Genomic DNA, 17,434 nt, shown 5'->3' with positions numbered 1-17,434 from the left:
TACTGTTCAATCTGTACATTGAGGACGCAGTTATGGAAATAAATGAAAGGTTCAGGAGTGGAATTAAAATTCAGGGTGAAAGGATATCAATGATACTATTTGCTGATGACATTGATATCCTGAGTGAAAGTGATGAAGAATTACATGATTTGCTGAACGGAATGAACAGTCTAATGAGTACAGAGTATGGATTTAGAGTAAATCGAAGAAAGACGAAGGTAATGAGAAGTAGTAGGAATGAGAAACTTAATATCAGGATTGATGGTAACAAAGTAGATGAGGTCAAGGAATTTTGCTAACTAGGCAGTAAAATAACCAATGACTGATGAAGGAAGGGGGACATCAAAAGCAGACCAGCAATGGCCAAGAGAAGTCTACTAATATCAAATATCGACCTTAATTTGAGGAAGAAACTTGAACATGGACTTTAGGAAAACTGGAACAGGAGAGAATCGAAGCATTTGAGATGTGGTGCTACAGACGAATGTTGAAAAGTAGATGGACTGATAAGGTAAGGAATGAGGAGGTTCTGTGCGGAGTAAGAGAGGAAAGGGATATGTGGAACACACTGATAAGGAGAAGGGAAAGGGTGATAAGACATCTGTCAAGATATGAGGGAATAACTTCCATGGTATTAGAGGGAGCTGTAGAGGGCAAAAAAGGTAGAGGAAGACAGAGATTGGAATACATCCAGCAAATAATTGAGGATGTAGGTTGCAAGTGCTATTCTGAGATAAAGAGATTAGCACAGGAGAGGAATTCCTGACAGGTCATATCAATCCAGTCAGAAGACTGATCACAAAGGGAAAAAAAAGAAAAAAAAAGAGGATGGATGGATAGAAAGAGTACACTGAAGGCCTCTATGAGTGGGAGGGCGTATTTGATGACATGATAGAAGAAGAAATTGAAGTTGATATAGAAGACATAGGCGCTCCAGTATTAGTCAAAATTTAAGAGTCCAGGAAAACTTGAGATCAAATAAATTACAAAGAATAGGTATTTCATCTGAATTTCTAAAATCATTGGTTGAAATGGCATCCAAACATCTATTTATGTTGCCATGTAGAATCTGAGAGTGGCGACATAGCAGCAAACTTTCGGAAAAATATCATCCAAACAATTCCGAAGATAGAAAGGGCAGATTGCACATTCAGGTTAACAGCACATGCATCCAAGTTGCTGACAAGAATAGTGTAAAGAAGAATGGAAAAGAAAGTTAAAAACCAATCAGATAAGGACCAGTTTGTCTTTAGGAAAAGTAAAGACACCAGAAAGGCAGTTCTTACATTGTGCTTGAGAATAGGAAACAAGGCTGCAGAAAAATCGAGACACACTTCATGGGATTTGTTGACCTCGAAAAAGCATTCAGTAATGTAAAATGTTGCGAGATCTCCGAAATTATGAAAAAAAAAAAAAAAAAAAAAAGTAGGTGCAAGCTAAAGGGAATGATGGGTGATACACAGTATGTACAAGAATCAAGCGGGAACAATAATATTGGAAGACCAAGAATGAAGTGTTTGGATTGAGAAGGGTGTAAGACGGATGCAGTGTTTTGCCCCTACTATTCAATCTTTTAGTTGAAGAAGTAATGACAGAAATTAAAGAAAGGTTCAAGAGTGAGGTCGAAATTCAGGATGGAAAGGTATCAAATGACAAGATTCACTGCTGACATTGCCATCCTCAGTAAAAGTGAAGAAAAATCACAGGACCTGTTGGATGGAATGAACAGTCTAATGAGCACATAATATGAATTGATATTGACTTATGAAACAAGGAGGACATAAAAAACAGACTAGCACAGACAAAGGGGTCATTCATGGCTAAGAAAAGTCTGCTAGTATCGAACATAGACCTTACTTTGAAGAAGAAATTCCTGATAATGTACATATAAGCACAGCATTGTTTGGTGGTAATCCTGGGCTGTGGGAAAACTAGGGCAGAAGAAATTCGAAGCTTTTGAGATGCCATGCTACAGATAATGTTGAAAAGTAAGTGGACTGATAACATAACAAATGAGGAGTTCTCCATAGAATCAGCGAAAACATTGACAAGAAGAGGGAACAGAATGGCAGAACACATGTTACGACATCAGGGAATAACTTCCATGGCACTAGAGGGAGCTGTGGAGGGTAAAAACCTCAGGAGGAGACAGAGATTGGAATACGTCCAACAAATAACTGAGAACAGTATTATGAAAAAAATAGATTGCTACTCACCGTATAGTGGTAATGGTGAGTCGCAGACAGGCACATGATCACTGCCTTTGGCTGCTGAGGCTAAACTACATGCAACAGCACGTGAAGAAACAGTATGGGTGATGGGAGTTTGGAAGAGGCTTGGGCAGGGAGAGGGGGGAGGGGGGGGGGGGGGGAGATAGCAAGGTAGGGGTGGGGATGGTAAAGTGCTACTTGTGGGAGCATACAGGGATGATTGTCCCATACATCCTCCCGCCACCACCTGCTGCAGTCTGGCCACAAGCATCGTCTATCCCATCAAAGACAGGGCTACCTGTGAAATCAACTGTGATCTACAAACTAAGTTGCAAACACTCTGCCATATTCAATGTGGGCATGACAACTAACAAGGTGTCTGTTCACATGAATGGCCATTGACAAACTGGCGAAGAAACAGCTGGACCACCCAGTTGCTGAGCACGCTGCGCAACATAGCATTCTTCATTTCAGTGATTGCTGCACACCCTGTACCATCTGGATCCTTTATACCAACATCAGCTTTCCTGAATTACACAGGTGGGAACTCTTCTACACACTCTTCTATTCCCCAACACACCCAGTCTCTTTACTTCTCTCCTTTTCAGCTTCCCTTCACTATCTGTCTAACCTTCTGACTGCACTTAGCTGCTTTACGCTCTCTCCACCGTCCATGTATGCTCCCACAAGCAGCACTTTACCTTTCCCCACCTATAGCCTGCTATCCTTCCCCCTCCCCACCCCAGCCTCCTGCTTACCCCCACACTACCCACCCACCCACCCACCCATCCACCCACCCACCCACCCAAATTACTTCTCCCATCATGCACTGTTGCTCACAGTGTGGGCTCGGCAGCCAGATAGTGGCGTGTGTGTGTGTGTGTGTGTGTGTGTGTGTGTGTGTGTGTGTGTGTGTTGTCTAATTCAGAAAAAGGTCCCTTGGCCAAGAGCTTGCTTGTTTAGCATCTTTTTGTTGTGCCTGTCAGTGTATCAACATCTCCACTGCATGGTGAGTAGCAATCTATCCTTTTCATAATATTGTCATTATTCCATCCTGGATTTTCTGTTGTTAAATAACAGGATGTAAAGTTCAGGTGCTGCTGCCACAGCATATGCTGAATTTATCTACAGTCAAGTAAGTTTCTGAAGGTTAACATGGTTCCACCTCAGCACTTACTTTGCAAGTATTTTTAATTTACTGCATTTTATAACATTGGCATCAAAATAGAAATAACTTGCAAATCACACAAGAACATCTGAAGAGGAACCATGTCACCCTCCTATAAAGTCATGATTAAGCTCCTGAGTTTGTATTCTTACATGGTGTTTCAAATGATAGACACACAGGTACATCGTCTTGGCACAAAATGCCCAGGCAATCCAATGAAAATGTGATAAAATACTTAAGAACACAGAACATCATTAAAAGCATGGAAGGTGTCTGTTCAGTAACTGAAGCAGCCAGTCAAAATTATAGAAAGAGATATGACAGGCCACGATAATGAATTACTCTTGATTGATGTAACATGTTACTTAAGTTCAGCAAGTTAACATTTTCATTAAGAATTCTCTTTAAGTACAGTGCAGAAGAGGTGGGAAAGTAATTCACTCATCCAGAAATATGTCCTTAGAGACTGACTAGTAAGTGTGTATTCATAACCATTGATTATTGTGAACTAAATCAAACATTGGAAAGTCCAGGATGGAATAACAACTATATAGAAAGGATAGATTGCCGCTCACCACACAGAGGAGACACTGAGACAATATACAGACTAATAAAATATTTAAGCTCTTGGGTGCTGAGGCCCAATCTGCTGATTGTGATGAACTATGAGTCTAGTGCAAAATGACTTAAAAAAACTGTCAGGGCTACTAGCAGATATCGATTGTACATCATTTGAAATTTCCTTAAACATGCAGTAACAAAACAAAGAATGTGTGGATTAGGATTATTGATGAGTTTACCGAACATTGTATTAAGAATTACTCGAAAGCATGTCATAGCTTTGTTTTTGGAACGAAACTTCTCATTTGCTATGGTTATTGAAATATGGCAAAAATTGAAGTTTCAGGATTACTGGTGTCATGATAGTGTTATTCGTACACTAGTCTACTTGTGGTAGAAGTATATAACAGCATGCCTGTTACTCACCTACACAATCTTAAGCTATGTTGTATATATGTATACAGTCACAAATCTCTTATGCGCCCCCACCCAAAAATAAATAAATAACAACTTCTGTTAGTGACTTGTCCATAACACATTGGTTTCAACTAAGATGCATGCAAAGAATGTGAGAAGAGCAATTCATCCTCTTTTGATTAATGGAAGTTCCTAATAACTACAATATAGCTGTTTAAATCTGGCCAATCCTTAAATTAACCATGTCGACCTGTGCTGATTTGGGACAAAGGTACAAGAAAAAGAAGTTACATAGAAATTGCTGTCCTCCAGTTTGGATGAAATGGAAAAAGTTGAGGTATTAATGTGCCTGTTCAGATGATGTTTGTTTCAGCTATGTTGTAAAAAGCACATATTTGTTCACATTAATGATATATGTATACTGTGTTGTTGTTCAGTTTGTAAACCAATTTAAGCACTCTTTTTATCTATTGCTCTAATATCCTTCCTTCACTTTTCTAGCCTGTTCTTCTCGGAACGCTTTTGTTTGTGCAGAAGACAAGTGCATACCTGAGGAATTCAAATCAGATAGTATAGTGAACTGCCCGTATGGAAGTTGTCTAGATGAGCACTGCACATTTGGAGGTATGTCTCACTGGTTTGATTGCAAGTCTATTTTTAAACCAAACTTACTCACATCCAATTCCCCTTCATTTTGCCTGTAATTCTTCTTCTGTACATTTTAAGATGGTGCCCCACATTTACAACTGACTGCCAAGAGGTGGCATTTTTATTTTTTTAAATACAGTCAGTTTCGGTCCACAGACCATAATCGCGTATCATAAAATACACTCATGAAATACACTGTCTAACAAAAACAGTGAAGTTCTTATGAGGGGAGGAGGAAATGAAATCAAACTCCACAGGTTGAGAGTGTACATAATATTTTTTCAGTGACTGCAAAATTGAGTCAAATTTACAAATAACATGGCAGTATGAGCCCCTTATTGGTGTTGCAGCATGCCTTTTTACCTGTATACATGCACAGGTTTGGTTGGGAAGGGTGTCACAAAGCTATTATATCCTCTCTGTAGCAAGTTGGCCCATCACTTTTATAATTAGTCCATGGTATCCTGGATACTGGCAACGGGACAGAGTTGACATCCAGTCTGCTCACAAATGTTTTATTGAGGACAGATAAGGAGATAGATCAGCTATGTTTGAATTAAATAAAGATTTTCGGAATTTAGCTAGAAGAGATAAAAATATGTTCTTTAATGAACAGTGCAAGGAAGTTGAAGATAGTAACGGAATGGGGAAGACAAGAGATCTTTATAAGAAAATTAGAGAAATTAAAGGAAAATTCCAGGCAAAAATTGGAATGATAAAAGATAGAAATGGACAAGATCTGAGTGAAGCAGAGGGTGTTAAGTAAAGATGGGCAGAACATGTAGAAGACCTATACAAGGAAGAACTGCATAATGACAGGGCTCCTACTGCTGATGTTAATGTTAATTCAGAACTAGGGTCAGGTATTTTGGAGAGCGAAATCCAGTGGGCCCTTGAAAATATGGCTGATAACAAAACTAGTGGACATGATGAAATATCAGCAGAATTGTTTAAAGTCACTGGAAAGGATGCTGTGAAAGTGCTGCACTCAATATGTCAAAAAATATGGATCACGCAGCAGTGGCCAGAAGACTGGAAAAGATCAGTATTCATCCCCATTCCAAAGAAGAGAACTTCTAAAGAATGCTCAGATTACCGAACAATCGCACTTATTTCACATGCTAGCAAAGTTATGCTGAAAATCTTACAAAATAGACTTCGCCAATATCTAGATCGAGAGCTACCAGAAGAACAAGCTGGATTTAGGAAAGGAAGAGGAACTAGAGATCAAATTGCTAACATTCGGTGGATTATTGAAAAAGCAAGAGAATTCCAGAAAGATGTGTACCTCTGCTTTATTGACTAAGCCAAAGCCTTTGACTGCGTCGATCACAACAAATTATGGAACGTACTGAAAAACATGGGTGTACCAGATCACCTCATTCATCTGATATGGAGTTTATACCTTGACCAAGAAGTCACGGTGAGAACATGTATGGAACAACGAAATGGATAAAGATTCAGAAAGGGGTCCGGCAAGGCTGCATACTGTCACCCTACTTATTCAATCTGTATGCAGAACATGTTATGAGGAATGCGAGGCTAGATGAAGGAGAAACAGGAATTAAAATAGCTGGAATAAATGTAAACAACCTCAGGTACGCGGATGATACGGTCCTGTTGGCAGAAAGTGAAGAAGAATTGAGAACACTCTTGCTGAAGGTGAAAGACGAAAGTGAAAAGGCCGGTCTTAGGCTGAATGTGAAGAAAACGAAAATTATGGCAACTACACCTACCAATTTGTGGGATATAGCAGGAGAAACCATGGAGGTAGTGACCACATTGTTATCTCGGTTCCCAGATCTCTGCTGATGGTGACTGCAGCCATGAAATCCGGAGATGCCTGTTGCTCGGTAGACAGGCGGTGTCAAACCTTGACAAGGTTATAAGGTCCAGAGATACAACACTAGCAACAAAGATCCGTATTGTGAGGGCTATGGTCTTTCCAGTTGTGATGTATGGATGTGAGACCTGGACCATTAGAAAGGCTGAACAGCGAAAAATTGACTCCTTCAAATTGTGGTGTTGGAGGGAACTTCTTAAGAGTTCCATGGAGTGCAAAGAGAACCAACAGATCAATATTGGATCAAATAAAACCAGATTTCTTCCTGGAAGGTCTAATGTTAAAACAAAAGCTGACTTACTTTGGATACACAATGCGAACGCATGCCTCGCTGGGGGGGGGGGGGGGGGGGGAAACACACATTAATGCTGGGGAAGATTGAAGGAACTAGAAGAGGACGTCAGAAGATGAGATGGATTGATGGCATCACAGAAGTAATGTGTTCCAACCTGGAAGGTCTATGGGAGAAAGTGCAAGACAGGAAAAAGTGGCATGATTTGGTTCATGGGGTCACAGAGAGTCAGAACCGACTAAACGAATAGATAGATAGAGAGAGAGAGAGAGAGAGAGAGAGAGAGAGAGAGAGAGAAACAGGATCTTGCTAGCCACAGGAGTTCATCAGAATCATGCAGACAGTTCATAGACACACATGCCTAAATGTGCTCTTTACACTGTGGTTCTTTCGTGTTTCATGTAGCACCATTCTACCACTTCAGGGGCTGTTTATAAGAAAACCAGTAATAACTGTAGTGAAATAGTTTATACCGCTATCCACTTGTTATTTTTTTAAAAAAATATTAGTGAAGTGGCATCTTATGCAGATTGAATTTCAATTTTTTTTTTTTTTTGTAATTTTTTTTTTCGTTGTTTTTCATTTGGCAACAGCTTAACACACAACAGTAATGCAGCACTGTACAGTACTCTTTTTCTTCTTTCTTTTAACTAGCATTAATCTTGTTGTTGATATGGAATCTATGGTACTCAAGTTTTGACAAATTTGTTTTATTTAACTTCATGGGCGGATGCCTTAGTCATCAAGATAATCTAACAGAAGGAAGTTGTTTGTGCCACCTGTCTGTGAATTGATTTCTTATTACTGCAGACAATTGTTGTTGTCATGTTTCATTGCTTCAACAGTGCAAGTTATATTCTTTCATAGACATTGTAAACTTCATTGAATAAATAATTTTTTTGATTAAGAGATGGTGGTAATTGCAGGGTGGCTGATGGGGGTTGGAGGTGATATGAAGATTGGGGAGGAGGAGAAATGAAAGAAGAATGTCTTGGATATATTCACAGATTCCTTGTGGCTTAAGCCTTTTGCGTATCTTACGTGAATGAGTTTTCATCATTTGTTACTTTAATCAGCTATAGAAAAATTTAAAAAATAGCGCATGGAAAGAAAACATTGTAACTACAACTGCATATGTCACTACATTCAACACATCTTGTCAGTGTAAAAAGGGGAAGGTACCATATCTAATTTCTGAGTATAATTGTTTCATGATTTATAGAATTGTTACTAGGTCCTGATGTCAGTTCAAAGTCAGTTTCAAATTCTGCACCATTAAATAACTGCAAAAACATTTATTATTGCATCAATATCCTATATCTTGGATGTTATAACACTATCACTAATTGAAAACAAAAATCTTGGCAAGTGCTTGATACTGAATTTTTTGTGGATTTCCTGATTGTCTTTATTATCAGGATTACTGCTATCAATATTTCCCCCTTCTAGAGGACATACAGTAAGTTGAAATACTCTCATCCAGCCTCATCACTGGTTTGGATACTTTCATGGCAATTTTGTTTTGCTGCTTTACCAATAATGAGCATCCTCAGTTTCCCAATACTGTCAGTCAGTTATTGTTCAGATTCAGCATCATTTGCATTTTGCACTGTGCAAGACTTATCAGACTCTAAAATTGTATTCTTTCATATTACTCTCACAGTCTGGTACCTTCACTTGGATTACTTGTCATCATGAAGAAATTAACACATCTAGCCTGGTGCATCCACTGAATGAAAACATTTTCTCATCCAACATGTCTTCGAGATTTCGTTATCTGGCTCTTATTAGCACTTTCACTTGCTGTGTGGTAAGAAAACCTCACAATGCTAAAGATAGAAATCATAGAGACTTCAAAATTTTTTTCAGCGATGTATTGTTTTTGTCATATTTGTATTTGATTTGTTTTTTCTCTGCTGTTGAAAATATGTTTTTCCTGTTTTGCATATCAACTGCATGGATCTCCCAAACACTGCTCTTAGTGCAGAAAGTGAAAATGCTCCCCCAGTGCATACTCGGCTATAACTTGGTGGGTGGTAGGAAACTAGAATGCTTTGTGTTAAGGGGGGTAATCAGCACTGTAAGACAAGAAAGTGGCTAGCAGAGAGTTTTATGGTATGCCATTGTTAACAATAGCCAACACTTTCCAATCTGCTATCTGCTAAGTCACTCATAATCTCTCTCTCTCTCTCTCTCTCTCTCTCTCTCTCTCTCTCTCTCTCTCTCTCTCTCTCTGTGTGTGTGTGTGTGTGTGTGTGTGTGTGTGTGTGTGTGTGTGTGTGTGTGTACTTCCCAGAGCCTCTCAAAATCATGACATGTAAGGAAAGGATGGGGAAAGAGTGCATCAGTGTCAAATGTTGTGTATAGGCTGTTTCCGAAGTTTCTTCAGGGTTGAAGTGAAAGAAAATTTTTCATAGAGAGCAATTTATATGAGAATGTCTAGATGAGTTAGAGCCCCTGTTGTTAAAGTATAAAACAAAAGTGGAACTGATTAAGGTACTTAGTTCAGTAAGAAACTGATCTGGCTTCTAGACAAAAATGAGAAAAAAGTCAAAATTTGTAATTTTGCACTTTAAGCTACAAAGCATTATAGTTGGAAAAATTGAATAAATGTCTAGCTCATGAAATTTTCAGGCTCTTGTTGTAAGGTGTTGTATCTTGCAGAGTACGATGATGATGGACCCAAGGTGCCTAAGAGCGGACTAGGCACAAAGGTGGTGCTCGGTGCCGTTGCAACAGTGCTCCTGGCATTTGTGCTGTTCCTTGTAATCATCTGGGTATTACGACGATGTCACAAAGCTTGCTGGAGTGCTCCACACCAGCGAGTTCCAGTCTCAGCAGCTGAATCGGGTGCACTTGCAGAACATCTTGCCTACAATCGGGGAAGTAGCCCTCTTGGTCGTACATCGTCGAGTTCAGGACATGCACAATCTCAGTTTCCCCCCACATCTGTGATGGTTGAGTCTGTTGCTACTTTGCCACCATCAGCACCTCCAGCACATCTGGCAGCTGACAAAGACCTCCCACCATCTTACGAGTCGCTCTTTCCATCACGATGAAGCATGTGCACTGACTCTGGATGAGGTGAATCAAATTAATCTAAGAATCAAACACTTTCGCATCTCATGTTCTCAAAGCAGCAGTTTGAGACATCATATGCCATTTTTATCATCATCATGTCACTTTCCTGTTATCTCTTTTCATTGATATGTATGAGGTTGCAACCTTGTGATTATGCTATCTAGTTTTACAGATCTGCTATGAAGTTAGTTATAGAATATGAATTTTGAATGTATGGCCTTTATAGCATATGAAGAAAAGAGGCAGCATGTAATCTGAAGTTTGTAATGACCAGTTTTCAGGAACATTTATGTTGGAGATTATGAAACCTATATAAGGTGATTCAAAATTCCTATTACAAGCTTCTAGGGGTTGTGGAGGGGTCTTAGTAGATAAAGTTTTCAAAAGGAATCAGTGCCCAGGAATTCAGTGTTTGGTAGTAAAATCAGTTTGAAGAGCAGATAACTTCCAAATCTTCAGCTGTTATGGTATGCACAGAAGTTGAGAATTGGGCACTGTCGTCAGTCCCTGTTGTAATTCTGACGCCACATAACACCTTTATCTGACTACAACAACGGCTGAAAGAAATTGGCACTTTTGAAAGTAGGTGGTTTGGCTGTGATGTTCCATGGACATGCTGCACTTTCAACACTGAAGAGGACACAGATGAGAGCCCGAGGACAAGTACTCAAAATATTCATGTGCTCCTATAGCACACAAGTCAGAACTCATTATCTCCGCTTTGTGTATACCATGAGGAGTTTGTCTCCTCTGCAACCCCTAGAAGCCTGTAATAGGAATTTTGAATCACCCAGTATTTGGCATTGTGTAATTTTACTTGGGCACAAGTATTATAACTGCTGATAATTCGTCGATACGTGGTGGCCAGAAATAGTAAATCAATGGTTTAAGATTGTTTCAGTCAAAATGCTCTTTTTCAGTGTCTCAGAGACTCAGAATCGTTTTTTAGCTTCGCTTTGGGTTTGTGATCATCTTTGAGCTCAGATTGAATATTATCTCTGCTTGTTAAAATGTATAAAATAAAATCTGCTGTGGTGTTAATGTAAATTGTAAGTTCGTTACACTTGCAGTGTTCAGCAAAAGCTCATGGCATTTTCTTGGAAATATGATAAAATCAGTTGCAGAAACTTACCCATTCTTTGACAAATGTGCTATGGAAAAACTCTTATCCAAATATGTGGCAAAAATGTGATCTTGCCTACATTTTCAGTAAAACATTTCTGAGTAGTGTCAGCATTACATACCTGCAAACGTTTAAATGGAGAATACCCCTTTGTTTATAAGAACATTCACATTTAGGGATGAGAAACATCCAAATACAATTGTTAGATATTGTTTATATTTCCTTCCTTTCAGCTTAGAGGTTAGTATGTAAACAGCAACATCTGGTATTGATGGACAGTAGAAAACATAATAATTGGAAAGAGTTTTAATTATTGATAGCGACCTTGTTCTTGGAAAGTTTTAGCTCCTAAATATTTTCCTTTGGTATATTTTCTCCTTCATTTGATGTGTACACTGTTATACATGCTGAATTTCCTTCTGCATACATGTGTGCACATGCACACCTGCCCATCCATATATACTGTTTTAATGTTAACAAACATGTGTATCAAAGTGACTATATTATTTTTGGTTGCCATGGAGTCACTCAGACGTTATACCTGATCTTATTTTCTCTTCGTGTATAATATAGGTACTCTGATGTTGGGTATACTTTCTGCAATGTCTGATTCATTCCAAAATGTCTTGTTAGTTAATTTTGGTTTTGATTACACTTTTGTTTCACCACACTTAAGGATGTCACTTCTCTAAGAGCTTTTAGTGATAGGAAACTCTTTTGAAGAATATTATTTGGGTTAATACGTAGATAGTTATATGTTTTGGATCTGCAGAATTTTTTGTTTTCTGGAGTGTACATAAGGGTAATTTTTATGATGTAGCTATCATTGATATTGTTGGCATTTGTTTAAGTAATTATTGTCTGATGGCAACTTAAGATGTTAGTGCCATTTTCCAGTTTTGATGGTACTTAAAGTGGAAGGATATTTGTAAATTAAAAATTCCCTTTGAAACAGTCAGGTGTATGTCCAGTGATCTTTTTCCCCTGAGTGCTTAAATGAGAGATACAATAGGATTACAATATAGAAGCACAGTGGTCATCAGATTTCTGACATTACTTCCGTTTATGTGGGGAATCAGCCAATCCCATGCAATACAAAGGTACAGTTCAAAATGAGAATTTTAAAGTTGAAAACTCGCGTTCCTTCATGAAGAGACTTGTAAATGAATTATAGATTTCGAGAGTCTTATCATCTTTTCTGGAAGTTACTCTACATTAATTTTGCCTAGTACTAAACACTTGCCATGTTGAACCATCAAAAAATGAAAGGTCACCGTTTAAAAGTAATGTAGATGAATCATTCCGGTTGCAAGCTGCCTCTTTTATTACGTGGCATAGCTAAATGCATTAATAGTCCCAGATTTTTTCCTTTGGCCAGCTCAGTAGGATCCTTTACTCAGAAAGCAAAGCTATGGGGGATGCTAGAGATTTATTGATCTAAAGATACTCTAAGCGCTGGAGTCATTATTATTATTATTGTTATTATTATTATTATAATTATTATAGTTTCTATGGAGCACAGTGTCGGAAATACCTTTTTTTTAACAGTGAGGAATTTTTAATTCCAGTAATGTTGTTGGTTAACTACCATATAGGATTGTTGCACGATGAAAGCATTCAGCTGTCAGTTGCAAATTGCACTGCAGTTATCAGATGAGGTGACACAACAGCTATTGGTTTTAACAATTTAGAGGGGTATTTCTTTGATCACTCATGGAGAGCATTGGGGGAGAGCATTGTCATCAGTGAAATAAAGACTTGAGAATCTGGAGATTAGGCAGTACTTTTGTGTGTGTGTGTGTGTGTGTGTGTGTGTGTGTGTGTGTGTGTGTGTGTGTGTGTGTGTTTTAAATTCCTTGGTGGCAGTTGACATTGTTTATTGAATATTTTATAGTTTTGTATTGTCTTAAGGAATTATTTGTTACCGATTATCTCTGTGGTGCTTTCTGTACTTGCTCAGTATTTTTTGATATGTAGTTGTCTGAATATATCGTGTGTGTGTGTGTGTGTGTGTGAGAGAGAGAGAGAGAGAGAGAGAGAGAGAGAGAGAGAGAGAGAGAGAGAGTGTTATCTTGTGTGCTGTATAATTCTGAGAGTATCTATTTTTAAGATGTAGTTTATAATTCCAAGACTTAAATTAAGAATTATACTCGTGAGAAAAATATTGTCATGGCTGATCCAATCTGTCACTAACAGAATGAATCCTTCTGCAATTTCATGTTTCCCTCTTTGAAACAAACAAAACGAGGTGAAAGGGAAAATATAAGAGGACATAAAACTACAGGGTTCACAGTGGCTACTTAAGGAATTTGCAAAGTGATGTTGGCTACACTCTGTCCAACAATAGCTTGGTCACCCTAGTTTACAATGTATCACAGGTTGATCTGTTAAAAGAACTGAAATATATAAAGAACAGTGCCTTTAATAACTGCTTTTGGCATATAATTACCACAGTTGCCCTGATCATTGTGATGATGTGACATTGAAAAAGTGTGCTCAAAGATAATTTCACAGATATGATGGTGAGCAGCAGTGACCTTGGATTGTGAGAAGTAACTACCGTGAAGGAGGTCAGAGCCATACCCTTAAGATATTACCTCTTTTCATGCAACTAGTAAACAGATTTTTTGTTGAATGAAAAAACAATGAAAATCAGAAACTAGAAACATGTTATAGAGATGTGGTTGTGCAAAGTTGCTTAGTTAAAAGTAGCACTTATTCAGCAGCAGATTCACGTAAGCTCTGCACATTGCACAGCGAGGGCCCATTAAAACAGTTGTATCATTACTGAGATGAAATTTATATACTCTTTAGTGGGATGTGTGCTTTGAGAAACTGTTTAAAATCAAAGCCATGTTCTTACGAGGGCTTGATACCAGATTTCAGTCTAGTGGGAACTGTCTGCAACTAAAAATGTTCACATATCTGTTATCACCTCCGGCACACTGGTTCTATTTATTACTGTTTGTTTACATTTGTTCAGGACCAGTCATAGTTTTTCTTGCATTCCTCTCTGTATGACCTATTCTACATATGTGAAGTTGTATTTAATTTTTTATTTCTTGTATGTTCAAGTCTTGTCTGTACTATTGACCAAATATTGAAACAGTTTTGGCTTCAACATACATGTTGTAGCTTGTTATAATTTAAACATTTCCTTTAATGTCATGTAGAAATAGAAAATTTTATTTGGTACGCTACTCAAAAGACATTTCAATCATGTTGATTCAAGAGTCAGTAGGTACAGTTTTTATCCCACAACATGACTTGTAATTTATTTACAAATATAACAGGTTTACAAAGTTGTGCCATCAGTACATTTTCCATTAATGGCAGTGAAACAGTAGTATTCTGTTACATCTTTGTTGTAGAAAGAGCAATAATTAATATTTTAGGTGTTGGTGTATGCTTCAGTGACGAAAGGATGGAAGAGAACATTCACTTGAAGAGAATTTTACATAAAGGATACTCAGGGATAAAATCTCAATTTCTTGTTGTGAGTTTTCATACTTTTGTTGCAGTAGAGAAGATCTGAGTTTTTAAAATCAAAATTGTGTTAGACCTTATTATAATAATTATTATGTAGTGTTATTTTAAACATCCCTTTCGCCATGATATGTCTTCCAATTTTTCAGAACTGCTTTTATTCATAGTTATTTGTATTTAGTGCAGTGAAAATATAATGCAATTCTTGATTACCACAAGGGATGTGATTTTGTTTGTGTTTTCAAATATGCTGTTTTCATTTTCTGTAATTTCAAAAAATCTCTTCGATGATGTCATTTTGAGGGCTTGTCTTCTAGTACCATTAGCATGTACTTGGCTAATTGGAAGTATGAGAGGAAAGCTCAAAGAAAATGTCAATTAAAACCACCTGATTGTAAGGAGAAAATTAATTATGAAGTTGCTGATACTGTAAAATAACTTGTAAAGTGTGATTGAAGATTCACATGCAGCTTAAGGCTGAGATGCACACTTATCAGAAACTGAACTATTTGGACAGATTTATTAGGGGCCATACTTCAAATTTCAACACTCTGTAAGAATTTGTTGCAGGCATATTCTGTGTCTCTTGTGTGCACAGTGGTGGTCTGTGCGGTTTTCACAAACTGTTAACAAAGGAACAGTTGTTTTAAGTATTTTATTTTCCACCATACAGCCATTGAAACAAGCAGAACTGTTTTTCAGTACCATAGAAAATGTGATCAAACTACTTAATAAAAGATGAGCATGGGGATGCAATAATTTATGATCAATACATAATTATGTAAATATAAATATGCAGCAGAGGGCAAGCTAAATTCTGCCCATTACAAGTATTATTAATTACTTCTGTTCTGAATCTGCTTGTGGTTAGGTCTCTCTCTCTCTCTCTCTCTCTCTCTCTCTCTCTCTCTCTCTCCACTCCCCCTCCCTCCCTCGCTCCCTCCCCCCTCCCTCCCTCGCTCCCTCCCCCCTCCCTCCCTCGCTCCCTCCCCCCTCCCTCCCTCGCTCCCTCCCCCCTCCCTCCCTCGCTCCCTCCCTCGCTCCCTCCCCCCCCCTCCCTTCCTCTGTGTCCGAAGGAATTACCTTATTTTCAATGTGTGCCCTTTGAAGAAAACCCATGTACATAGAAAAGTGATTTGTAACTTTATTTACAGACTAGACAGTGTGTGGATCACTTTGTGTTTTGATACACTTAGTGTACAGATCACATAAAACAAAAATATATATTTTGTAAAAGTTTTATATTTGCAGGATATTTTTACAGATTTGTTATAAAGGTAGCCTGATGTAAATATTTGTAAATTCTGATATATTTGCCAGGAATGAACTTATAAGTATCATAAATTATAATTGAGCAAGGAAGAGATGGTTTTGGATAATTTAAGGAAATTTAGCTTTAATGTATAGATAATGATAGTATTTATGTAATGAAAGATGGGAGCTGTGTATACTTCAAAAAGAATACTCAGTTGATTTACATGCATTTTGGCATGTTTCTACATGAACTGTCAGTGTTAACTTTTTGTTTTAGTACAATATTGTAACCAGTTTACAAGAAGAAAAACTAAGGTTTCATATTTGTTCCAGGTAAATGATTATAAGATTGCCTGCAAATATTTTTCACCATTATAACTGCAGAAATGTAAAATCTGTTTTGGTTCCATATGTGTTTTTTACAAACACTGATGTTATGAAATTGTACATTTGAATTTTTTAGCAGTGGCAAATTTTGCGATATGAATAACCTGTTTGTATTTTGTGTTAATTAAGTCTGTTACATTTTGTGAAAAAAGTTCTGTCAAAATTTGTGTTACCGTGTATTTTTACTGCAAAACAAAAGATTGTTCAAGTACTTATTTTCTCTGTCTTTCATTATTGCTTGTCAATTATTTCAGTGTAAGAAATAGGCTTTCGAAGCTTTCCATGCATTTGTGCATGTTTTTCATACACTCAAGCAGAGCATATCCTCCAGTATTTTTCATTAACTTCTAAACTTTGTAGAATGAGATTCTGTAGCTTCTAACCAGCAGGAGGATGATTTTGTTTTAATACATGAGGAGAAGACAAAACTTTCTTCTGGTATATTTTCTGGAAAAGCTGAGGATGTAGGGCACAAGAAAATTGAGTGAAATGAGAGCAGGAAAGCAGTCTACTATTTAGAACAAAACAAGCTTTTTACCAACACTTCTGAGAATCAAGAACCTGAAATGAGTAAAAATATGGACGACCTCCTTGCTTTCCTAAGATGATAAAACTGGCTGAGTACTTTGGTTGTTCGGCAAACTGTGATCTAATGATTCAGAGGATCATCATGGATTGTTCTAGACTCTTTTTCTGGCAGGTAACATGTTATTCGCATTGCAAATACTTGAAAATGGAAATGAAGTCCCATGCTTTTTGAGAGAGCGTAGGGAAACAATGCAGGAGACACGCACTGCTGTACTAGGCAAGGTTCTAAAATTTGCCATTGCCTTCGTCTGACTGTAATGGGGATGAATAATGATGATGAAGACAACACACCACCACCCAGTCATCTCGGGGCAGGTGAAAATCCCTGACCCACCGGGAATCGAACCCAGGACCCAGTGCTTGGGAAGCGAGAATG

General features: G+C 37.9%; 1 protein-coding gene across 2 annotated transcripts in view; it reads left to right on the top strand.

Annotated features, from left to right (window-relative positions):
• LOC124791936 overlaps positions 1-15,753 on the top strand; it is a 43,258-nt gene extending 27,505 nt beyond the window's left edge. Inside the window, exons 4-6 of one of the 2 annotated variants that reach the window (XM_047257899.1) lie at positions 4,858-4,980; positions 9,804-10,223; positions 14,739-14,872. In XM_047257899.1, coding sequence (XP_047113855.1) covers positions 4,858-4,980; positions 9,804-10,198 — 518 coding nt within the window. In that variant the 3' untranslated portion in view covers positions 10,199-10,223; positions 14,739-14,872. Of the gene's footprint in view, positions 1-4,857; positions 4,981-9,803; positions 10,224-14,738 lie in introns of both variants that reach the window. The other variant, XM_047257900.1, reaches the window with a different exon arrangement.
• The last annotated feature ends 1,681 nt before the right edge of the window (positions 15,754-17,434 follow it).

Source organism: Schistocerca piceifrons, chromosome 1, assembly GCF_021461385.2.
Source record: "Schistocerca piceifrons isolate TAMUIC-IGC-003096 chromosome 1, iqSchPice1.1, whole genome shotgun sequence".
NCBI classification, from domain to species: domain Eukaryota; kingdom Metazoa; phylum Arthropoda; class Insecta; order Orthoptera; family Acrididae; genus Schistocerca; species Schistocerca piceifrons.
Note: the sequence above shows the minus strand (reverse complement) of the source record. Positions and strands in the feature narration are given on the sequence as shown.